The sequence below is a fragment of the Diceros bicornis genome, chromosome 12 (genome assembly GCF_020826845.1).
Source record: "Diceros bicornis minor isolate mBicDic1 chromosome 12, mDicBic1.mat.cur, whole genome shotgun sequence".
Classification (NCBI taxonomy): Eukaryota; Metazoa; Chordata; class Mammalia; order Perissodactyla; family Rhinocerotidae; genus Diceros; species Diceros bicornis.
Genome location: NC_080751.1, coordinates 31107691 through 31134343, shown reverse-complemented (window position 1 = coordinate 31134343; position 26653 = coordinate 31107691). Strand labels below are relative to the sequence as shown.

Here is a 26653-nt window from a genome sequence, read left to right as displayed (position 1 = left end):
ACATGTACTGCCAGGTTGTTAAAGTTCATGTCTTTAGGAAGTTCATAACATAAAGGAATGGTCAAGAAAGGTGTATTTAATATTAACTGAAATGATCATCAGATTATTTATAGTTACATGTGTCAAGTACAAATATGAATACAGGTGAAACATACACACATATCTTCTTGAGGATATAAGCTTCTCCTTTCATTAAATAAATTTTACAACGCCTATACACAGTGGGTCCTCAGTTAATATTTGCTGTATTAGATATTTGCTGTATTAATATTTGCTGTATATATATATATATATATATATAGGTGTGTATGAGTATGTATTAATTTCCCAAAATAATTATAATTTGAAAACATCAAAATAACAAAATCCCCTGAAACATTTGAAAACTAATCTATACGATTTATACTATGGCTTAATATAATGGTTCTCAAAATTTAGTGTGTTAACCCCCTGAGAACCTTGTAAAAGTGCAGATTCATGCTTAGCTCTGGAATTTTTGTTCTGTAGTTCCAAAGAAATCTGTATTTTTACAGGCGGCCTGAGGACTATACCTAGATAATATAAAACAAATCATTTTACTTCTAAAAAATGAATAGAAATTTTAAAATAGCAAGTCACTCAATCTATCCAGTTGTCATTTTCCTCAAGCAAAAAATGAGAATGACCAAAAAACACTTGAAAATAAATTTGAAAGTATCCAAGATGGTTGCTGCCATCACTTCTCCCTCTTTAGTGGGGTCAGGGTACACCTGCATTTCTCCCCAACAATTTCTCCCCAACTTCACTCAGGGACTTTAGAATTTGCAGCCCAATTCCACAGACACTTGAAAGCTCAGGTACTACAAAATTTTATACTAAATAATTATTAATGACATTGGCAATTTTAAATATTCTAAGCTTTCCTTTCATCTTTCCTAAAATACATGGGATAGAAAATGAGATAAAACTATAGTTACTTCAAAATCTAAAAAATTCTAAAATATTTCCCTTGAACGTTATATGAACATTTTGTTTGCATAAACTTTAAAATAACTTTGTTAGTAAATTTTAAAATACATCGTTTAATAGGAAATTTATGAACCTGTCTCTCTGAATTTTCTCTAAGTGTTTCAATTGTTTTTTCAAGCTGAGCTTTCTCCTTCATTAGATCCTTGCTTAAATTCTGACAATTCTGAAGACTTTGCTTTTCTTGAATAATCTCATTTTCAAGAATTTCAACCTGGAGAAAATTAAATCACAAAACAATATATCGTTAAATATTTTACAATAGTGGAAACATGTCAAAATAAAAGATAATAAAGGATACTGCTTGGGCCGGCCCCGTGGCTTAGCGGTTAAGTGCGCGCGCTCTGCTGCTGGCAGCCCGGGTTCGGATCCTGGGCGCGCACCGATGAGCCGTTTCTCTGGCCATGCTGAGGCCGTGTCCCACATACAGCAACTAGAAGGATGTGCAACTATGATGTACAACTATCTACTGGGGCTTTGGTGGAAAAAAAATAAATAAAATAAAAAAAAAAAATTAAAATGACGTTTAAAAAAAAAAAAAAGGATACTGCTTAAAGATTGATGAAGAAAGGATAAAATCAGTTTTAATATCCAAACAGTGAAATTTAAGAATTCAGTAGAGAAATTCAAGCAATAGTCTAGGCTAAAAATTTTAGCAGCTGTATAAAATATGCAGACATGACTATCTTTCTCATCCTCTGCATCTTTGAAGGCAAATTTCTACTTCTAAACACAAAGATAAATCCAATTGAATACATGATAAGCATGTGCTATATGAAGACTGTTCAAATCTTACTGAAAGACTTTCTTGGCTTGAGTGAATTTGTAAAGTAAAATTTTATTTATAGTCAAGGAATTCAGTGAACAATAAGAAAGACGAGAATACAAAAAGCATGAAGGAAAAGGTGAGAAATGGTATAAGTTTAATAAGGAAACAAAAGGGATTTGGTTTAAAATAAAAAGGAAAGAGGGAGAAAAAAGGAGAATAATACTAGAGAAAAAAGAGCTGAACAAAACTCCAGCAAATATTTATATTCTAGGATGAAATTTACTTTCAATTCCAAAGTTTAAAGATACAATAAAATATGTGGTTAATAAGTATGAAGAAGCAAATTCAAGTTCAAAATATGCCAAACCATTGATTTTTTCATTATTATATAACATAGTCAAACCAGGTAATAAAAAAAAAAAGATTTAGCTAAATAAAATATTCCACTTCAGGTTTAAATAGTACTTAAATCGTTATATCAATGGTGAAGAATTCTAAGAATTCTAATAGTCCTACACAAAGCAAGTTGAATTTTTCTATTTTAATATCAATGGAAGATAACTGCACCAGGAACTCAATTCAACATTAATATACACGTTCAGGAAGCTTTTAGCTATTAACTAATTAATCTGGTTCTCCTATTATAGATTGAAATATATGGATAATAATTATTTAATTAAACTCATTTGTTGTTTTACATCAATGAAATTCAAGTGAATCATTCAATTTACAAAAGAAATCTTTCATACAATGAACTTACCAAAAATTGCTAGAATCACTAAGAATTTACTAATTAGACCTCAAAGCTAATTTCAAAATCAAATAACTTATAGATCCAATTATAATGACAACCAAAATAAAACTGTTCCAAGTTCTAAATGGCCACTCCTACTCCCACACTATATTGATTGTCAAATGCTTATTAAGATTATTTGGTTAATGAATTAAAGATGATACAAAAATGTTTTAAAAAAGTAAAAATCTTACAAGAAAAATCAAGAAGTCTATTTGCGTTACCTAAGGCAGTGGTTCTCAAAGCATGGCTCCAAAACAGCAGGATGAGCATCACCAGGAACTTCTTAGAAATGAGAACTCTTAGCCCCCACTACCCAATCAGAAACTCTAGGCATGAGGCTCAGCAATCTGTATTTTAACAGGCACTACAGGTGATTCTGATGCATACTATAGTTGAAAACAACTGGTCTAAAGGATAGGGAAATTTTCATAACTGAGTCTGGAAACCTAGAATCTATCAAAGGAGAAACTAGACATGGTTGATTACATACAGAAATAAGAACTAATTCATAAGGACATATGAGTAAGAATATTTATTACAGTATTGTTCATAGTGAACAAGAACTGGAAACAAAAGTGATAGCACATTTGGAGGAGTAGATGTGATGGAGGTGTTCATGATAAAAACATCATATATGTTTTTATGATACAATTCTATTATGTAAAATGTGTGTGTGTATGCAAAGATATGCAAAAATAAATTACTTGGTCTAACCGTCACTCAATTGGAATATTTCTGTTTAACCAAAGACTACCTAAAATTCAGGTTTCATAATGTCTAAATTGTGGTCTTTAAATATCATTTTCTACTAAAAGGCACAAGGGCTTTTTGGAGAAACGGCTGTTTCCAGGTCTGGGGCAGAAATGTTCATAAGGAGCACAGAACATTTTGTCATGGCAGAAACCAAGGATGCTCTTAAGGAGTTTAAAGGTCGTGTCATAAGGATTCAGGAAGCAACTTAAAGAGCTGAGATAGTAAGAAAAATAAATGCAGTGGATTGAAACTCTTCAAATATTTTTAAATCCATGAGTTCATAATGACATAAAACAAACAACAAACTCACTCATTAATTATCTCAGGAGGATATGAGCAAACCAATTCATTATGAGGAAACTAGTAAATAAAGGGAATCATTTATCCTGCTTTTTCCATAAGGGGTGTTCCTCAGAGTAACTGATGGTGGTCGTTTTTTTTAAACCAACAGTTTTTAAAAGAAGGTTTTTCTTTCTAGAAATACTCTAGCTACCAAATTAAGAAGGGATGATATAATTATAATATCAGGATGTAGCAACCTCTGCTTAATTAAAAGATCTAAGCAAATGGTTTTTCCATGACAACCAACATCACAAAAAGACAACCAGACATGTGCCTCCTGATTGAAATATATATATTCCTTATGAATATTCTCACTAAAAACTTAATTTGAACCTGATTAAGCCTACAGTTAAAACAGGAAATACAGGGGACAAAAGAACTTGCTAAGTGACACAAAAAGGATGCAGTCAGCAAAATCTAGATTGTAGGGAAACTCTATTAGATAAACAACCTGGTTTCCTCAACACAAAAAGTGCTAGGAAAAAAGAGTAAATCTATAGACTAAAAAAGACTTAAGGGACACATCAGTTGATTGAACATATTGATCTTATTTGGATTCAGATTCAAACAAAACATTAAAAAAAACCCAAATCATAATACAATTGGAGAAATTGAAATGCTGACCAAAAATTATTAATGTATTAAATGTAATAAAGTCACTGTTCTTGTTTTTTAAAAAATTCCTTACTTTTTAGAGATATATTTGGAGATACTTTTAGTGAAATGATATGATGTCTAGGATTTACTTCAAAATCTTCTAGTGGTTGTGGGGAGAGCAGGCAGGGGTAAAAATAAAATTGACTATAAGTTAATAATTGTTGAAGCTGAATAATGAGTATAGGAGTTCATTCACTTCACATTTATGCATGTTTGAAAATTTCCATAAGTTAAAATTGAAGGTACATTAAAAACTGGAAAATAAATGTTCTACCACAGTGCTATTTATTTATACATTTACATATATTTTTTAACATTACATTAAACATTTTTATTTACCTTTTTACTCAGTCTTTGATTTTCTTTTTCAATTTTCAAGATTTTGGAAGTGTTGCCTTCTGCAGAATCCATAGTACTCCGAAGCTCTTCTACAGTTTTTGTCAAACTCTGGTTTTCCATCTCCAACTTCAATAATCTACTTGATGTCAACTCATTCACCTCATGGCCCAAGGATTTCTGTGGTGCTATAATATTCAAAAACATGTCATTGGTAAAACTATCTTTACTTTTTACTATTTAAAATATTGAGTGTAAACGCACTACGTCACCTGGTCCTTAACTTGATAAAAAATTTATAAAGTTATACAAGATAGATGCAATGAAAAAAATAACAGATAAAAGGTAAATCTTGAATTTGTAATGCATCCATAAGCATTCTAGTGAAAAAAGTACAAAATTTAGACTGAAGAGACTAGAGTTCCAGTTCTAGTTTCATGGGAAATTAACTACTTGACAACTCCAAGCCACTTTAACCTAATCTTAGATTACTCGTACAAAATATAGTTATTGCCCTGTGTATCTCAGAAAGTGACTGTGTGACTCAAATAAGTATAAAGCATATCCTATGCCACACCTTCAAAAATTTAAAGGAAGACAGTTTGAGGGAAAAAAAATCCTAATCTGATTCTGAGAAAGGCAAGACAGTATACACTGGTCCCCTTGAAAGAGTCTTTCTGTAAATGAAGAATCCCTGCTACACTTAAGTGTAAAGAGCAACATCTACTCCATTTTGCCAAGGGAAACCATCTCTCTAAGTAGATTTCAGCACTACATTTTTTAAAATAAGAAAACTCAGTTTCTAGTTCTGTAAATGATGCTCTCCAGTAAGCCAAAATAATTATTTTTTAATAACCCTATAGCAGATTCATTAAATATTTTGATTATATAAAAATATTAGGATTTACATATGAAATATGATGCCAAAAATTTATTTTGAAATCCTCAATTTCAGGAAGAGAAATGGATAAAAGTACAGGAAGGCATTTCTAGGTCTATCTACTTTTAAGTATGTTTGAAATTCTCCATCATAAAAAGCAAAGAAATACACACACACACACCATATATCCCCACAAGCTTACATTCTTTTCAAAATTAGGTAGGGTAAAATATCCCCCAGATTTTAAGTGAAGAAAGTCTCAATTCTTATCTCCAGCTTTTGTTCTAGTCAGCATATCGTTACTCTTTTATTTGAAGCTGGTATACCAGATAGTCACTGACTTTTTAAATTCCATTAGTTGTCCAAGTCTTCATTAGTAAAACTCCAATTCATGATTTGTAGTCATGCTTTTCAAATAAACAAGATCAGACTACACTACATGATATACCTTAATAATACTTTCATACTATGACTGTGCTTCAAAGAAGCTGCAGGTCAGACTACGAAGAACTAAAAAGGATGCTTATAACACATTTTTAACAACATGGGAGAATGCCTATGTGGAAAAAAGGAACCTGAATTGTATATACACATGGATCTGATGACGTCTAAAATATCTATGTATGTGTAGAAAAATTCTGTAAGCAAATTTTTAAAAATATAAGTGATTTAGAAATCATTAGTGACTAATTTTCTCGTTTATATTTTTCCACATTTTGCAAATTTTCTAGGAAGTCCCTTGTATAATTAAAAAAACCAAAAACTACCCCACATTAAAACAAATATTGAAGTTCATGACTCCAGCTAAGATCAAATGCAAAACAACTGTGACATAATAATGATGATGATGATGATGATAATCATTCAAATGCTATTTACCAGGTAATAATAATAATAATAATAAAAACATTCAAATGCTTACTAATTACCAAGCACTGTTCTAAGGACTTCATAAGTATTAACAAATCCAATCCTCAAAACAACCCTACAAGGCGGGCCGGCCTGACGGTACAAGCGGTTACGTGCACATGCTCCGCTGTGGCGGCCCAGGGTTCACCGGTTCAGATCCCGGGTGTGCACTGACGCACTGCTTGTCAAGCCATGCTGTGGCGGCGTCCCATATAAAGTGGAGGAAGATGGGCATGGATGTTAGCCCAGGGCCAGTCTTCCTCAGAAAAAAAGAGGAGGACTGGCAGATGTTAGCTCAGGGCCGATCTTCCTCACACACAAAAAAAACAACCCTACAAGGTACTTACTATTATTGTTCACACCTAACAGATGAGGAACCTCCTAACAGTGTAATTTCAACTACTTTAGTAGTAGAAAACATTTAAATCTTAACTGCTTTCTTTGTAACTCAGTGCACAATGAATACAACAAAAAAAGTTCCACAAATATTTTCAGTGACACTTATCAGCAAGTTCACGGGCTGAATATCATCATTTAGTATGTAGTGAATTTCATGGGGTCCCAGAATTTGAAATTAGGTTCTCAAGTGTAAAATCAGGAAAAAGCCTAATGGTAATAAATATGATGAGTCCTCTGTAGAAGTAATTATTCTGTAAGCACAAGAGTACAAGCTCTCTCATACCTTATGTCTACTTCAGCACCATGTCCTCAGGGCCTGGTATGATATTTTACACATGGTAAGTGCTTAATAAATATTTGCTGAAGGAAGGAAAGCAGATGGAATAATCTAATACTGGGTAACTGAGGCATTATGGAACCAGTCTAATTCAAATAAATGTGACTTGAGTGTAATTTCAATAAAGTATATCACTATTAGCATACTCAAAGCTATAACCCAAATAGCTGTGTGGTATGTATATGCCCAGCTTTACGAAAGAGGACAAGTCAATACGAAGCCTAGGCAAAAAGAACCAAAAGTTAAAAATTTATCTGGGGGGAGGGCCGGCCCCGTGGCTTAGAGGTTAAGTGCACGCACTCCGCTACTGGCGGCCAGGGTTCGGATCCCGGGTGTGCACCGGTGCACCGCCTCTCTGGCCATGCTGAGGCCGCATCCCACATACAGCAACTAGCAGGATGTGCAACTATGACATACAACTATCTGCTGGGGCTTTGGGGAAACAAAAGGAGGAGGATCGGCAATAGATGTTAGCTCAGAGCCGGTCTTCCTCAGCAAAAAGAGGAGGATTAGCATGGATGTTAGCTCAGGGCTGATCTTCCTCATAAAAAAGAAAAAAAAAAATTTATCTGGGGGTATTTCATTATCTCCAGGGTATAATTGTGCTAGACTGGTTGGTGAGTATAATACTAAAGTAGAGACTACATACATTGATGAAAGTAGCCATAAAGATCCTTAACTTGCTTTACTGTGGCTACATATTCACCTAAGAATTTTCCCACTATGTTTTGACTTGTGTAAACATGAATCAGGTTTGCCTATAGTCAAAGAACATGTTGACTAGCTAATATAACTCTTCTGTTCTATTTAGTAGATGGCTATATTTCTCAAAATAAATTAATAAACTAGTATTCCAGCTTCTCATAATATTAAAATGAAATAGTGCCTAAACAACTGATCAAATCTGTTACTACACTCGTAAAAGTTAAGTTGTAAGACACGCAAAGATAAGGACCAGACCCAGAAATGTGAAAATAACATATTACTCTGTGAAATCATATCCAGGGAGACAGCTGGCCTTCTGAGACAGCTCCAGCTAGGGAGAAAAAGAACTACAATAAAATGTACAACTTCATACAAAATACAACTGCATTTAAACATTCATCCATTTAAATAAAACAACATTGGGAATACCTTCAGAAAGTTCACTAGTTCTAGATATTTGTTCCAGCTCCCAGCCAAGATGTAATGATTCATCCATACTTTGTTTCTGTGCCATTTCCAAAGTCATATTTTCTTCCATTAGTTCTTCAATCTTTTTTCTATCCATATCACGTTCCTTTTTTATTGGCAGGGAGTAGGGAGAGAAAAGAAAGCTAAGAAGCAGTACAATTTAAAGCTAATATTTTATTACCTATAAATTTTGTTTATCAGAAACTGAATAATATGAGGATAAATTGTTTGAAGGCAATAATCAATTATTATAATTATTACTACTGGTCATTATAGTGATCAGGCGTCTGATATCCTTTTAAAGTGATCTTTGGGGACACTGAAAACTCATCTTCAGAGTCAATATATTGTTTTAGTGATATAACAAAAGATTTCAGACCCAATGCTAAATTTTAGCAAATAGTTTTATTTCTATATTTTAAAGGCAGGTTTACACAATAGTGTATCAGGGTTTTTTGAAAAGTAGAGGACAAAATTAACAAATGATAACCCTCTGTAACAAAAGCAGAAAATTCTACTACTCTTGTATTTATATAAAATTGGAGTATCTAATTTATTTAGCTATGTCTTCTCTGCTAAAGCCTCAAGGACACTAGCCACCTTTGTCATTATAGGGAAATCAGATGAATCTCAGAATTTTTCCTTAGAGGCCATGTAACTGATCTACCTTACAATACTTACCATTTCCATATCATGCAGTTTAGCCTTTAGTTGTAAATTCTCTTTTTCTAATTCATGTAATTTATCAGAACGAGCTCGAGTTCCTTCTAATTGGTCTTCCAACATAGTTTTTGTTTCTAATAAAACTTGATTGTCTTCTTTTAATTCCTATAAATATTTCAAATAGGCTTTATCACAAATATGTTAATATCTGTTAATTTTTTAAAGCTCTGAAAAACATGAAAATTCTTTATTGTAAAATAAGACATTAAGCTGTCTTTAAGAACAATTCTATGCAAGAGTAAAGCTACTGAGTAATAGAAATACAGTTGACATTTCTTGGCTTCATTTTTTCCCCTAGAATTTAAGCTATTATGTAAAGAAAATAGTCAGTACTTATATTAGGATGAGTAATACTACTATAATTTCACATAAAATTGTCTGGGTATATTTAAATTCCTTAGCCACAAGGATAGGGAACTAAGTATAAGTAGTTTTCCAGATATTTAAGACACAAAGTCTCCAAGAATCTGGGCTTAATTTATTTGCTAATAGATTTAAAAATTTCTCTCTACTTAAACTATAACTTGAAAAGGAAGGGTTTGGAGTTTTTGAGCAAAATAACACGACTTTAATGAAAACTCATATAAATCATAAACCAAGGCTCCTTCCTTCTTTTCCCCATTCTGAAATTGACCAAAATCTCCTCTGTGTACAGACAATGAGGAAATTAACTGAGAAAGCAAAAAGGAATGCAGATGCAATGATTGTCAAACTCAACTTCATGTAACACTGAACAGCAACCATTAAATAGGAAAAATTGTTTTTTTCTGATTTGTTTATATATACACATAAAGAGATATAAATTTGTTTATATTTATATATTTATAAAGAGAGACAGAAGCACCTTCTATGATCCTAATCTAGTATTCAGAGTTGAGTAGTGATCAGAAGAAATACGTTTTGCTTTCACTTCTAGAAACAAGTTTGAAATCAGTAGAGATAAATACTTTATTTTGACTATGAGGCAAGGACTTCAAGTCTGCCCTACCTATAATGCTAAATAAAGAAATGAAAGAAGAGAGTTCGATAAAATTAATAACCAAAAACCCCTTTTTAAAGTCTAAGCAATATCTTGATCCATCATAAACACCTGAAGGTATTTATAGTTTGCTCAGTATTTCAAGAGTCTCTTACATTTATTAAGTGCATTTTAAATGCATTTTGAAAAATCATAACACTTTTAAGGAAAAAAATTGTGAATAACTTAAATAACCACATACCTCAACTCTTGCCTTATAAAATTCAATATCATGTAGCCTCTCTTTATATCTGCTGACTTCACTTTCAAGTTTATCAACTCTGACTGCCTTCTCTCGAAGTGCGTCTAATTCATCTCGGTACATTCTTGCAGAACGAGCATCCGAAAGCAAATTCATGTTCTAAATATAAATAAATATTAATATTTTAAATATTATTTTCTATTTTAAAATTGATAATCCTTGGTTGTACAATTTGACGAATTTACTAAAGAAACAATGAACTTTTTTAAAGGTGTGAATTTTATGGTAGGCAAACTATAACTCAATTAAGTTTATTTTTAAAATGGGGAGATATAAAGCCTTTCTTTTTTAATACCAAAAATAAAAAGTACTTTAAACATATGTTTATATACCACTATACAAACTTATGTTTATATACAAATTTTTATATAATGTTCTCTATCAGAAATGTAAAAACTATTCAGGATATAGTAAAATAAGTTAATCTCTACTTAACATAATCATTTGCAATTAATTTAAGGTGAAAAAGTTAACTTTAAAATACAAGATAGTAAAAGCACAGAAGAGGCGAACTGTATTATTAAAGTTGATCATTAGTTACTTTAGAGAAATAATGTTTCTATCTAGACATGTTGTAACGTACTAAAATCCTGCTGAGATTTTTTTAATGCTTTCAAGTAAAATGATTAGTGCATATAATCAGTGTCATTTAAGACAAATATTAAAATTCAACCTTTTAAAAGCCTTATCGTAATCTTTTAGAAAAGCAGTTATCAAAGTGTGATCCAAGGACTTCTGCGGTTCCCTGAAACCCTTTCAGGGAGTTCATGAAGTTAAAACTATTTTCATAATAATACTAAGACATATTTCCTTTTTCACTCTCATTCTCTCAGGAGAGTGGAGTTTTCCAGAGGCTACACGGCATATGATATCTTAACAGACTGAATGCAGAAATACATATGAGAATCCAGCAGTCTTCAATTAAGCTAGGCATTAAAGAGATTTGCAAAAATGTCAAAGCGTACCAATCTTCTAATTTTTTTTGTTTTGGAAAATAATGGTTATTTAGTTAAAATATAATTTTTATGTTAATGTGGAATGAGTTGAGTATTATTTTTAAATGAATTAATAAATATTTTTTTAATTCTTAGTTTTAACTTCTAATATAGTAAATACCAGTAGATATAATCCACATGAAACAATCCTCATTAATTTTTAAGAGTTGAAAAGAGTGAAAAGAGTCTTGAGACCAAAAAGACTGAGAACCACTGTGTTAAGAGGAGCACACATACAAAAAGTCCTGCTACCAAGAAGAGAAATAGCAACCATAGCCATATCTAGAAATAAAGATTATGACTCCCAGTCTCATTCATCTAGAAAGGTCCCAGTTTATGATCCTGCAAGTGGAGCATTTCCTGAATTCAAAATGGCAGGTTAGGGGAAGTAATGGGAAGAAACAATTGTCCGGCCATACCCCAATCCTTACAATTTATGGGTTAAAGAAGATCTCATGCACTACCTCCAAATGAAAATGAAACATTACAGAGTGATTAAAAGAAGTGACTTCTTAATCTTGGTTCAAGATGAAAAAACATAAAGCTTTAGCAAAATAAAAACAATTTTTAAAACGTAAAAGGTTTTGATTTTATTTAACAAGAATACAGTGAAGAATTAAAAAGCATTCTGTCATATATAAGTTAACATAAAGCACCATCAGAGAGGGGAGACGTAGGAAGACACACATAAGCAGCACAGTTTACAGTAGAGCTTCCAAGCCCACAGAAGCCAAATAGATGAAAAAGAGAACCTTGGAACTGGCCCAGTCCTAAAGGCTCCATTGAATCTTAGCAACGTTTGAATAGCACCAATACAGAAGAAAGAAAAGTCCAAAGGCCTTGATTTCTAGTTTTGGCTCTGGCATTTTTGAAGAGAGAAACACTGAAAAAGTCATCAGATCTCTTTATGCCTCAGTAACCTCATAAAGCATTAAGATAAAGGTTATAAATCATAAGTAGAAAAGTCAATTTCTAATTACTTAGTGGTCCTATATAATAAAAGTTCCAGGTACAAACCTCTTGTTGCAACCTTTTTAGTTCTATTTCCATTTGCTCAAGTTCTTGTTTACAGTCCAACAATTGCTCAGTCTTTTCCTCCCTTAAATGCAAAAAATATTTATTAAAGAATAAGATTACAACTTTCAAAAACTATGATCATCTGCATTAATACAAGTATTGTCACTACTAAATATCTATTTGAAAACAGTATTAGCCAAAATCCTGACCAGGAGAAAAAGACAAAGAAATGGATATTAGGAATTTATATGATTAGCTGTCATCAATCAAACTCCCCACTAAAGTTCTCCAAAGGCTAACCTCAGTGACTAATGCCCTCATAGCTCATCTTTCCTCCCATCCTCCATTCCCATTCTCCCTTCTCTCTTTTTCCCTCTCTCCCTCTCTGCATAGCCAAAGATAAATAAGCTGGAAAAGTTTTTATGCAAGACAATAAATACTATCTGGGTCTGACACTTATTTAAAAGGGTTTCCAAACTATTTTCAACATTTACAGTAGCCTAAAGGAAATTATATACTGCCACACAGATACCTAAAATCTTTACTTCTCTATTGGTTTCTTCCCTTAGCCTATAACATCCTCAAATTTCTCCTATTAATTATTTTCTCTTTGCACTGCTTTACTTCTAACTCCCATTTTCTATCTCCCCTTCAGAGCCAAGCTCCTCAAAGTAAAGTCTCCACTCACTATCTCTACTTTTCCACCTTCTGTTCTTTAATAATAAAAGGTAAATGTTCATTGTATAAAACAATCTGTTGTTCACATCTCCTTACACCTGTACATTTTTTTCAAAACCATTAATTGTTAACGGAAAATTATTCCCTTTGATAGAGGAACCATAATTTATTTACTTAAGTGGACTCCATTTTCCACTATAATAAATAATGTTTTGATAAATAAACTTATTATACATAAAACACTGTGTATTTCGGGACAGATTTCTAAAAGTACATTACAGGTTTAAAGGTACTTGATATATACTGTCAAACTGCCCTCGAGAAAGGTCATTACCAATTTATAATGCAACCAACAGAGGATAAAAGTACCTATATGTGAAACAATTTAACCATTGGAAAATGCTGTTATTGTTCTAATTTACATTTATTTGAATACTGGAAAAGGCTAATTTTGTTTTCTTATGTTTGTGTCATTAAAATTTCTTCTGATAAAAGGCTATTACCTTTTGTGATTTGTAAGTTATTTATTACAAATATTTCTTTACAGATTGTGGAATGCTTTTTTAAAAATGAAAAATAAATTTTTTATTGTGGTAACATATATATAAAATTGCAATTTTACCCATTTTAAGTGTATAATTCAGTAGCATTAATTACATTTACAATGTTGTTAAACTATCACCACTATTCCCAAAACTTTTCATCACCCCAAAGAGAAACTCTGTACCCATTGAGCAATAACTCTCCAATTCCCCAATACCCGCAGCCCCCACTTTTAATCTACTTTATGTCTCTCTGAATTTGCCTATTAAAGATATTTCATTTAAGTGGAATCATACAATATTTGTCCTTTTGTATCTGGTTTATCTCACTTAGCAAATTGTTTTCAAGGCTCATCCATGCTGTAGCAGGTATCAGAATTTCATTCCTTTTTATGGCTGAATAGTATTCCTTTGTATACCTATAGCACATTTTGTTTATCCATCCATCTGTTCACGGACACTTGCGTTGTTTCCACCTTTTGGCTATTGGGCACAAGGCTGCAGTGAACACTGGCAAACAACTATCTGTTTGAGTCCTTGTTCTCAATTTTTGACTATATACCTAGGAGTGGATTTGTGGGGTCATATGAAAATTCTCTGTTTAAATTTCTTAGGAATATTGTCAATTCTTTTAATTTCACTTATTTTTTCCCCAGATTATTACATATTTAACACTTTTTACACAAATAGAACAATGACCTTTTATAAATATTTCTTTTGCTTTTATGCAAAGCTCTTCTCCACCTAGAGAACATATACATATTCTCTATATTTCTTTCTGATTCTTTCAGCATTATTTCATTTTTTACATCTGGCTTTTTAACGCATCTGAAATTCACTTTGGTGTATGTGATGAATTTAAATAATTTTTCCAAAAGAGTCATCCAGGAGTTCCAGCTCATTAATAATTCCTTTTTGCACTTATTTGACCACTCTGTCCACAGCAATGAGACTTCCATCCAAACCTCCCCACTGACACTGTTTTTCATAGAGCTGATTACCTCCTTATTGCTTTAGCCAATGGATTATTTTCAGATCTTTTTGAAGAATTTAATACAGTTAACGTCATTCTTCTTGATGCTCTCTCTCCTTTGGCTTCCATGACTCCACACTCTTAGGTTTTTCTACTTCTCTACATATTAATTCTCTAACCCTTATGTTGATTTCATGTTTTGTGCCCATTTTTTGGCTAACAATTATCAAGCTCTCATTATCTGTGCCCGGCACTTTTGCTAGGCACTTTACACTTTGCCACACGCTTAATCCTTACAAGAGCCCTTTAAAGAAATAGTAGCAGTGATAGCAGCTTACATTTATTGAACATTTATGTACTAGACACCGTTCACTTTACATATTTACCTCACAGAACAACACTACAGTAGTCACAATAGTTATTATTCCTACTTAATAGGCTAGGAAACTGAGCAGACTTAGAAAGATTAAGTAACTTGGCCACTCAGTTAAGAAGTATTGAGCCAGGATTCACACTCAGGCAGAATGGCGCTAAAGCTCACACACTTGATAATATGCTGTATCTCTCTAGAGTTTGTATTATCAGAAGTCTCATTTTATGGATGCAGAAACTGAGTCAAACAGTTTTTTATTAGCCAGTTTTATAATGTGGCTAATAAATGGTGAAGTCTGCCCTTAACCACTTAAATACCTTTTTAATGTTTGTGTTCTTCAGATTACATCCTTCTCATTCTTTATGTTCTTTCTGAGCAGTCTTATCCACTCCCAAGGTTTCAACTACTATTTACACGCTGCATTAGTAAGCTAGTGATTTCAAATCTCTATTCTGCATTGTGGACCAGACAGTCAATTATTCAGTGATCATTTCCACAGAGATATTTCAAAGGTATCTCAAACTAAATATGTCAAAAACTAAACTTGCCGTTCACCTGAATCTTATTCCTCTCTCTTATGTTCCCTGAGTGAATGACATTCACCATCCAGATAGACACTCATTACAGAAAACTAGGAATTATACCAAAGACCCTGCCTTGTCCCTTACCTCCTCTCCAACCTCATTGTTACAACCTTAGATCAGGCCTACACCACTTGGTGCCTGGACTGTCCTTCAATTCACCTTCACACTGCCACCAGAATTTATTTTTTCAATTTGAACACTCACTAAGAGTTGGCCACTAGGCTAGTATCTCTTCATTAAAGCATAAATCTGATCTTGTTATTCTCCTATGCAAAAAAACTTCAATTGGTTCCCACTGCTTAAAGTCCAAACTTCTGAGTAAAGCACACGTGACCTTCCATGTATCCACTCCACCATTTTCAACTTTTCTAGCCATGCCCCTCCTTATATCCCACTGAACTTGTTGCAGTTTCTTCTGCTTAGAATAACTAATTGAGCCTTTTCGACCTACTTAATGCCTAACACCAACCAAAATGTGACTATCGCCATGAAACCTTCCTGACACCACTTTTTTTTCCCTCAAGTCAGAAAGGATCAAAACTCTTTTGTGTTTCAACTGCAGACTATAGAGACTTCTAATACATCTTCAGTTTCACATTATTTCACTGATCTCATTAAAAGTTTATCTCACAACTCAATTTAAAAATGGACAAAAGATCTGAATAGGCATTTCTCTGAAGAAAATATACAATGGCCAACAAGCAAATGACAAGATGCTCAACATCATTAGTTACTAGGGAAATGCAAGTCAAAACCACAATGAGATATCACTTCATACACATTAGGATGGCTATAATCAAAAAGATGTAAAATAACAAGTATTGATGAGGATATAGAGAAATTGGAGCCCTCATACATTGCTGGTGGGAATGTAACATGGTGCAGTCAAATAGTTTGACAGTTTCTCAAAAAGTTAAACATAGAGCTACCATATGACCTACTATTTCCACTCCTCGGTATATACCCAAGAGAATTGAAAACGTATGTCCACACAAAAATGTGCACTCGAATATTCATAGGCTCACTATTCATAATAGCCAAAAAGTGGAAACAATCCAAATGTCCTGATAAATGGATAACCAAAATGTGGTATATCCATATAACGGAATATTATTCAACCAGAAAAAGGAATAAGTACTGATAAATGCTACAGTATGACGAACCCTGATGACATTATGCTAAGTGAAAGACGTCAACCACAAAAGGCCATATAATGTTTGATTCCATTTATATGAAATGTCTAGAATAGGCAAATCCATGGAAAGAGAAAGTATATTAGTGGTTGCCAGGAGCCTAAGGCAAAGGGGAATAGGGAGTGACTGCTAATTAGTATGAAGTTTCTTTTTAGGATGATGAAAATGTCTTGAAATTAGATAGTGTGTGATGGTTGTACAACTCAATGAATAAACTAAAAATCACTGAATTGTACACTTTAAAAGGATGAATTGTCTGATACATGAATTATATCTCAATAAACCTGTTATTTAAAAAAAAAGAATTAATAATTTATCTGATAGTCAGGGCCGGCCCAGTGGCATAGTGGTTAAGTTCACATGCTCTGCTTCAGGGGCCCAGGGCTCACAGGTTTGGATCCCAGGCGCGGACCTATGCATCACTTATCAGGCCATGCTGTGGCAGGTGTCCCACATATAAAGTACAGGAAGATGGGCACAGATGTTAGCCCAGGGCCAATCTTCCTCAGCAAAACGAGGAGGAATGGCAACAGATGTTAGCTCAGGGCTAATATTCCTCACCAAAAAAAAAAAATTTATGTGATAGAAAAACTCTTTGAAAACATGGGATCCATGCAGGCAGAGAGAATTATTAAAGGAAGTCTTTGATAGTGTTAAATACTGCATTAAAGTGAAATGTATAAGGAATTACTTCTTCCATCCAAATTGCAAATTATACTTTTGCTCTATATGTTAATAAATCAAAAGCAATTATATTTTGATGTATCACCCATAAGTATGTTATTACTTAATCTGCATGTTCTCATTACAATTATTTATTTCCATTAGGTATACGGCAACCTGAACTATTTTTATCCACCATGACTTCCACACTTCATCACTTCAGTAAAGATCCGTCCTAACAAAAAGACTTAAAATAAATGTTAACAGAAGAAATACACAAAGGAACAGTTTTTCAAAGGACAACAAAGCCATTAGATGATATTTGATGAAATGCTAGTTACTGGGAATACCTGCTATATCTGGCATATTTATTTACCTGTTAAAAATATTCATTTACATTTTCCAATCAGCATATGAGAGACCAAACTTTATCAATCCTTTAAGTTGTCTGGAATCTTAATATACTCCATGGCCAAGTAAATTTTATTCAAAAATCAGATTCTAATATAGTGCAAAATGTTAAATGAATTCAAAGCCATCACTGCAGTTCTAATTGCATGCTTTATCTAAAGACTGCGGAAGATTGTTCTAAATTATATGGAACGAACTAGTGTTCACTGTTTAGGCTATCCATTAACTGCCAGTCAAACTAATAACAGCAATCTCTTCCCTAATTTTCCTGGTGCAGCTGTTTATAGAATATCCTGGGCGTGTTCATTTCAATAGATACATAATAATGCAGACATCCACAATGAAAGCTGTATTTTTTTGTTTTCAAATTTTCCTATAGACTGTATATTTTTTCTACCTTGCATATTCAATCACTTTCTTAAACCAACTGCTTTAAATAATCAGTAAGTAAATTTAATTGCTATATTGTAGCTTTAAGTTCAAAATCTACACTCTGAAGCCCAAATTCCAGGAAAACAAGCTAAGGAAAAAAAAAACAACAAAAAGCCCCAAACACAAAAATCCTTTGTTCTTTTCAAAATGCAAAATAAAAAATCTCCAGCAGAGATTGGTTATGTCTTTACATGTGATTCACCAAGGAATGCCTATGTGACATTTATACTAACTTCTGCAGTGATCTTTGAAAATTAAATAAATATAATTTCATCACACTAACTAATCTGAATATTTACCATTTCTTAGTACATGACTCAGGCATTTCAATTACTCAATGCAGAAGATAAACACACAAGATTATTATTTTGTAATACTGTATGCCAACAATTCAGTTTTTTATAATATTAATTTTAAAAAAGCTAAACCTATTGATCTGTATCAGTGGCTGACAGTATTTTGGATTTCAAGGAACGTAAAAATAAAAAAAATTAGAGAGACCCCAATTTGCCAAGGAAAAACACTATTTTATAAAAGAAAGAATATCTTAACACTACAAAGATAGGAAGGACATAAACTCAGAAAGGGCATCCTTTACATTGGTAAGATTTAGCATTAGGAAAACCCTATGCCAGTCTCCTTATTTTTCTCATTTTGACAAATACTAGTGAAAACAGGCTAGCAATGGGGAACCACTAATCTATATTCCATAAACCTAAAAATATTGTTTAGGTCACCTTTACGACCATATAAAGTCAATGAGCCTTGAAAATCAGCAACTTACAATTCCTGCCTAAGCCTCCTTATCTTGGCCTTAGCATCAGCCAGTTCCACTGACAGATGTTGTCGACTTTCTGTTCGCTTCATGCCTGGAGAACCACAGGGTGACTGTGCAGAGGAAGAGGCATGGGGCAGAAAATGAAGACCATCCCGTTCTTCAGAGAGTTCTATTATAGCCTAAGGAAATATAGAAATAAACACAGAATCACTTTTAGTATTCTACACATCAGAGAACTAAACACACCAACACTATTCACTGAGTCTAAGTACTGTACTACAATATCAAAAACAATTCATTGGTCAAAAATATCTTAACTTTGTCATATTTAGCTGTCATTTTTAAAAATTTCATTTAACAGTTCATGGATCAGGTATTTAGTAGATAACACTAGAACAAGATTTAATATTTTTTGTTTTTAGTATTTTTTGTGTGTGTGTATGGAAGATTAACCCTGAGCTAATATCTGTTGTCAATCCTCCTCTTTTTGCTGAGGAAGATTGGCCCTGGGCTAACATCCGTGCCCATCTTCCTCTACTTTATATGGGACGCCGCCACAGCATGGCTTGACAAGCGGTGCATCAGTCCGCACCTGGGATCCAAACCTGTGAACCCCGGGCCGCTGAAGTGCAGTGCATGAACTTAACCGCTATGCCACAGGGCCGGCCCATTTCTAGTTTTTTAACAAAAGAAATCAAGTGTGGTAAAATAACTAGACCACATAGCAACTGTTGGAAAGGCATAAAAGACTTTTTTGACATAGGAAAGAAATTAACCCAAGAGTGATATGCCGACAACCATGCTGTCCAATATGGTAGCCAGTAGCATAAGTGGCTATTTAATTACAAATTTAAAAAGTTAAAAATACAGTTCCTTGGTCACACTAGCCATATTTCAAGTGCACAACAGCCACATGTACCTAATGGTTACTGTACTGGACAGTGCAGAAATATAATCTTGCCATCATTGCAGAATTGGACGACACTGCTCTAGAATTGTAAATAGCAACCTCAGAGAGATTTAACAGATCCCTCCATCTCTTAATTGTGCAAGTAACCGAAGCACAGAGATTGATTAGTCCATGATCACACTAGTAGCTAGTAGCAATCCCAAGACTCCAGGTCAGTCTCTTGACTCCATAAACTATGCACTCTCTCTTGCAATACTAGTTCCAATCTGCTTACTTCTCAACACTTCCTTTATTCCTTTCTCTAGAGACCCTCCATGGGGCACAAATCTCCTTCTACTTATCCTAAACCTGAACTTTAACAGCTATTTAACTTACATGTACCTCACTCAATCATATTCTTCCATTCCTCTAATTTATTGGAAAATTCTCTTATTCTAAACCAATTTCTGCTTTTCTTTAAAACTTCTCAGGCAAACAGAAATTGTCTTCTACAGCAATTTCAACTGTCCTTCTACTTCAGACAGAATAGGCAGAATAACCACCTTGGGACCATGGAAACACCCTCCTTGCTTTGTTTCTCATCACCAAGTCTTATACCGCCCTCACTGAATCATTACTTTTCTTTTTTTTTTAATCAAACCACCCATCAGAATTCATTTCTTTATCCTTGGGACACATTTCAGCACCTGAATGAAGGTCTGTCCACCTATGACTTTCACAGATTCTAGTAAGCCTACTGATAAACCACAGAACGTGACTTCCCAGTTCTTTTTCTCTCTACAATTCCACATCCATTCCCTATTCCATACACACAGGCTTCTCCAGTGAAGGAATCACTCCTCTTTTGTGCCATGCCTCCTTTACTAGCATTACTCCCATGTCACCATATCTATGCCTGAACCTTTAATCATTCAACTCCCCCTTTCTGCCCAATCAAACGGATTATTCCTGGCTATTCGAGAGTTCCTACTCAGCCTGGAACTAAATTAGGCCCTTAAATGTCACCCTTACTTTCTAATTTAACAGTACCATGCCATCTTTGACTATGGCTCACTCTTTGGGGAAAAAGGAAAAAGAAACTAATATTTATAGAACTCCTAGCTAAGGAATTTTGCAACAAGATCTCATCCGATACTATTATCAGCAATAGAGGTATTATGTCTATTTTTAGACATAAGGAAACTAAGGCTCATATAGGTTAAATTACTTAACCAAAGTCACACATCTAAAGGTAGGTATAACAGGAATTCAAATTCAAGTTTGACTCTAACACTATGTCATTTTTCTTACCTACCATGAGTTTTTTCTATTCCTGCTCCAAGGTGATAAAGAACTGAGAGAGAGAAAAAAAACCACATAGCCCTACTACAGATCTTGCCATCCAATTTCAATTAAGCTCTTTCCAATGCCCATCAATCCTTTTATTGAAATCTTACTGATTTCCCAGCAAATTTCCCCACAATGGCTGTTGTAAATATATTCCCTTTTCTCCACTTAAGCTTCATACTGCAAACTGCTATCACCACTTCCAACAAATGACCTCTCCTCCAACTTGTCAAAGAAACAAAACCACCTGAGATGAATGCCTCCATTTTTATGTATCCCTTGCTCCCAACACAAATTCCTTACTTCTATAACATCTTCAGTTGGCTTTTTTCTCCTTGTTCTTCAAAGATATACAAGTTTCTTCTATCTTGGGAAAAAAAAAATCACATTTCCCTCTTGCTACTTCTATTTCTCTTTCAATGCTTCTCTTTGAAGGGTAGTTTATATATTCATTAACACTACTTCATCCTATCCACTTACCCGTGTGCCCAGCCCAACTTTCCTGTCTCCGTGAATAGCTTCATTAATCTCTATAGTAGTCCAGCCTACGGACTTCAATGGAGTCAACTTCTATTTGTATCTTTTCTTACTATCTCAATTATCTTTAATCTTGTTTTCTAACATCTCCCGACTCTAACAATACTACCTGCACATAGTAAGTATATAATAAACATTTGTTTCACACACAAATAAATTAAAATTTAATTATATGCTACCTTACATTTTTCATTTACAATGTGTTTTTTTCCAATAAAACAGATACAATCTTTGTTATGACTCCTTTGTATCTCTGATCTTATCCAGCAGAGTACTGAGCACAAAAAGGGCTGCTCAAAAATATTTAACCGAGTGATTCACAAAATGGAGAACTCAAGAAAAGTACTGAAGACACATACTACATTTGAACTTAGTAGGTGGTGAAATGGAGATATCAAGAGCTTCCAGATGCCAACAAACAGAGCACAAGAGAACTATGGGCTGCAAAATATTTTTTAAACAGAAAAAAGGAAAAAAAGAAACCAGGAACTAAGAATTAAGAGTATTCAGAGGTGTTTTCCATTAAAGATTATGTAGACATTTGGACTTTTCTCTAATGGTGGTAGTTTCTTGAGCTTAAGACCTCCAAACATTTTCCAAAAAATCTGACAGGAAATGTCATTAAAGCATGACTTTCATTTCATATGCCTTCTCTGATCCTTATAATCCTAGACATTCCACTAGCAGTTGGAAGTAACATCTTCCTTCTTTAAATTCTATAGTCTTTAGATATATGTCTCTTTTTGGTACTTAACACGTTCAAAATTTATTATTACAGTTAATTATTTTATTAAAATAATTTCCCTATTAGATTGTAACATCTTTGGTTCTTTTTTGAAAGTTTGTCAGTTGTTGCTCCCAAGCACTCTAGCACAAGATCTTGCAAAAAGCACGCATTTATTAATATATGCTGAAAAATTATCGTAAAAAGATACATCAATGCTAAGAAAAACATTCAAGTGCCCTAATAATTCTACATATGGAACTCATTATTAAGGAAAAGAATCAGAGATGTGCTCAGCACAATCATAGATTTTGGCAAGGGTATTATAATGGTAGAAACATAAGCTTAACTTCTCTGAGAGCGAGTATTTTCATCTATAAAATGGGGGGTTATTGTGCAGATGATAGTATATGATAAACTTATAACACAAAGCTTGGCATAAAATGAACAGTGCCAATAAAAAGATTTTAAATTCATTAAAATCTCCTATTTGATTTTTAGTAAAAGGAGAGGACGGAAGAAATACTTTTTACACAGCCTTACTAATAAAAAAGTGAAGAGCAATTAAAAACAGAGGGACCAAATTATACTTTCTAGATTAAAGTGAAACAATTATGATAAAGGATCAACCAAAACAGAAAAAAAGTTAAAGGGAAAATCTAAATAAGAACTTGTTTCAATCCAATTGAATGATACAGAATTATTATATTTACATACTGTATTTAGATTTGTCTAATATTTTTCACAGTTATTTTAAATTATCTTTTCTAATTAGTACACTGGTGACCCAAATTGAAAATTTTTTCCCCAGAGAATTCAGTTTAAACTAACTAGCAACTTGCTTCCGGAATACCTGAGACAAGAGAATGTGACCACTTTTTTTTCCTTGTTAGAAAAACAAATTCAACTATAATGCTTAATCAGGCAGGATAACAGATTTTAAAAGGTTTTTCCAATAATCACTCTATATAGTATTTCATATTCCTTTTAATTTTGACACAGATCATGTAATGACAAGTATTTTATTCACATTTTGGAGAAATGTCCTCCTTCACCCCATATTAATCACTTCAAGTGAGATCAAACAATTTATATGTGTCCATCAGTCACATGAAACCAAAGTATACATTTGTAGAAGTAATTCCTCAGAAGTTGGAGGACACCTTTCAAAATACCTTTGATATCCTGAAATACAAATAGACAAATGTTCTAGAAAATGAATAAAGCAGTGAAAAGACACTAATACAAAAAGAAGATACAGCATATGGTTCCAATATCAGATTGAAAATGAAATAATATAAATCTCAGGATAAGTTTAATATTTGCTAGGGATGTTTTTCAACTCACTCTTTTCTTCCTTTGGTTTCAGTGTCTTAGATTTTTAAAAAATTTAATTGTTGCTCTAAAATATTTCTTTATTTTCCATATTTTCTTCTCTTTTAATGCCTGAAGAAAAACTGAAAATTCCCATCAGAACTTAATATACTCTATAGAGACATGAAAGTTTTATTCAGAAAAAAAATATTTCGGAATTCCTTCTATGTAGTCTTTCACTAGTCCCAAGAGTAATCAAATTTTCTATGAATAAGGTCAAAACCGTCTCTCCTGGAACAATTGATGAAAGCTATATATTCTCCCGAATGGCAGAGTACTTTGGTCAACTGTTAAGAAAATACTACTCACTACCACTGCACTGAAGTCTAGACTCCTCTAAAAATTACAAGCTGCCTTCAAAGAGTGCAGGCAAAAAACCTGGTGCAATTTCACTCTTTTTAAAAGGCAAAGTACTCTTTTAAAGGAGCTTATAATTCTCTTTTTTAAAATCACACCTCATTATACTGACTACAAACATTTGAGACCTTTTGTGGGATATTTTATTCAGAACACCTGTTATTCTACTTTTATTAACACTTATTTTTCCAACCTCAAAACGTGGCAATAAAATTAAGAAATTAACTTTAAGCAAATTCTTATGCTTCAAGGCAATGATTTTTCCACGTACATCAATGATATTTTCAGTTTCACACTTTTGTACTGTCGCCAGAGCTATGGGGATGACTTAAAAAACACACAGGAACAAAATTACAATAATAATTTAAAAGGAAAGGAGAAAAGAAAACCTAATTGCAATCTGTTTACTAGCAATTTGGGGATTTTATATATCTTTTCTGGTTCTTGTGCTGCACAAAAAAAGACATATAGTACTTTATTACCTGTCCTTAAGAAACAGAGTATCAATTTTGAAAAATCTATGAAGCTAGTTTTTTCTTTTTTGGAAAGCAAATTTTCATAATATACTGAAAGAAATTTACAAACCTCTGAATGTTCATCTCTCTCATCTATAAGTCTTTTTAGATGCAATGCCATATTTTTCAAGAGTGGTTCTATTTCCTCCTGAGACATATCAGTCATTTCCATCCACTGAAGATCAAACACATTTTCCTGATTATGGGTCACCTTTAGAAAAACAACCAAAATAAACAATTTAAAAAATGACTAATACTTAAAAATCTATTTCATTTTAGCACAAAATTAACTCAAATATTATATATCCCATATAATAAAAATATGAAAAGCAAATATGATATCCAAATAACATTTGAAATTAATGAATGATGAAAAGACTACTACTAAAAATTATTTTTACTAAATATAATCTTTAAATGAATTTATATTTATTTTCCAGTCAATTAAAACATAAAATATTTAATTCAAGGCATTCCTAAGGCAAAGTAATATTGATAACCTGCTTTAACAAAATCAATTGAACTTTTCTTTAGATAAGACTAAATTTATTGTACTTGAATTCAAAACCAAAAATTTTTTACTCCTGTAGGATATATGTTATTGCATCTTTATACCTGAAAAGCTAAGTCTTTATAGATTCTGAAGATGACACTATTATAGAACCTTAGGAGAAAACGACTCCCAAAATAAAGATTTTTAAAAGAATGGAAAAGTTATATAAGTGAAATACTTATTTCTTGCTTTCCATTTCTTGCTGTGATTCTGACATTTTGCTTTAACTTTTTTGCTTTAACAATAAACAGCAAAAATAACACTGTCAAGAATGGTGGCAAATTTAGTAACTTGCAATAGTTAGCATTTATGCAAAATAAAATACAAAGATTTTATATATAAAAACATTTATATAAATAGAAACTACCAATAAAATTGTATCTTGTAGAGTACTAATATGCTTACCGTTGACAATAATATTACCAACAAAAAAGCTGGGTTCTACGAATGTCAACTACGAGAAAAGACGACATATGGAACACAAAGACATTAAATAGAAAATATTTTAAACACTACCAATTTTCACTATTTAAAAATTCTCTTTCCCTTTCCTTAGTCCTCTCTCTAGTCAACATGTAAAATTTAACACGCTCTCGCTCTAAATAGTCTTGTTAAGCACACAAGATTAAAAGCCCAAGACTAGATAGATACTGAAACAGCAGCTTTTAAAAGCAATCTTAACAAATAAATTATATTAACTTCAATTATTTGACACTGCACAATATGTTGTATATTTAAGTTTTCATATGAATGTTGCAAATCACTAATGTGTTTATAATTCATGTAATATCATCAATAAAAATAACGCTGTGTGAATTCATCATTCAAAAGAAAATCACTGGGATGACATAATACTAAGGTTGTCATCTTACCTCACTTTAGTTTTGACGACAGGCAGTGATCCACTTTCTGCTGCTTCCATTTACTATACTATTCATTCTGTGCTAACAAAGACATATACTTCATTCCTCAAATAACACTTTCTCCCTATGTCCCTGTGGATAAAGGCAACAGTACATTTGTAGCTAGCACTGTGCCCTGTATAAGATGATTCATCTAAGAAGCTCTCTCTAAAGAGAAAAAGACAATTTGTCTAAAAGCAGGGTTCATTTATATTTGACCTTGATTTGTTCTTGCTTATCCTATGACGTTAGTATTTGGGGACATATACAAATAAACATATCACAACCTTCATAAAATGCATATAAAAACTGTATACAGGTTATTACCTCTTGAATGTGTGCGGCAACTGCTGCTTTTGTATCAAAATCTAAACCTTGAATTCTTTCAATAAATTCTTCTTTTTTCTGACACTAAAAGAAATTAATAAAACGATCATTCATACGTTATAGGGTATAG

General features: G+C 32.9%; 1 protein-coding gene across 10 annotated transcripts in view; it reads right to left on the bottom strand.

Annotated features, from left to right (window-relative positions):
* Positions 1-26653, bottom strand: part of CCDC88A (coiled-coil domain containing 88A) — a 113026-nt gene that overhangs the window by 40992 nt on the left and 45381 nt on the right. For all 10 annotated transcript variants that reach the window (XM_058551214.1, XM_058551215.1, XM_058551218.1 and 7 more), the window contains exons 6-14: positions 26524-26607; positions 24812-24952; positions 19005-19177; positions 12372-12453; positions 10300-10458; positions 9038-9184; positions 8318-8462; positions 4662-4846; positions 1082-1219 (exon numbers count right to left, since the gene is read on the bottom strand). In XM_058551214.1, coding sequence (XP_058407197.1) covers positions 1082-1219; positions 4662-4846; positions 8318-8462; positions 9038-9184; positions 10300-10458; positions 12372-12453; positions 19005-19177; positions 24812-24952; positions 26524-26607 — 1254 coding nt within the window. The remainder of the gene's footprint in view (positions 1-1081; positions 1220-4661; positions 4847-8317; positions 8463-9037; positions 9185-10299; positions 10459-12371; positions 12454-19004; positions 19178-24811; positions 24953-26523; positions 26608-26653) is intronic.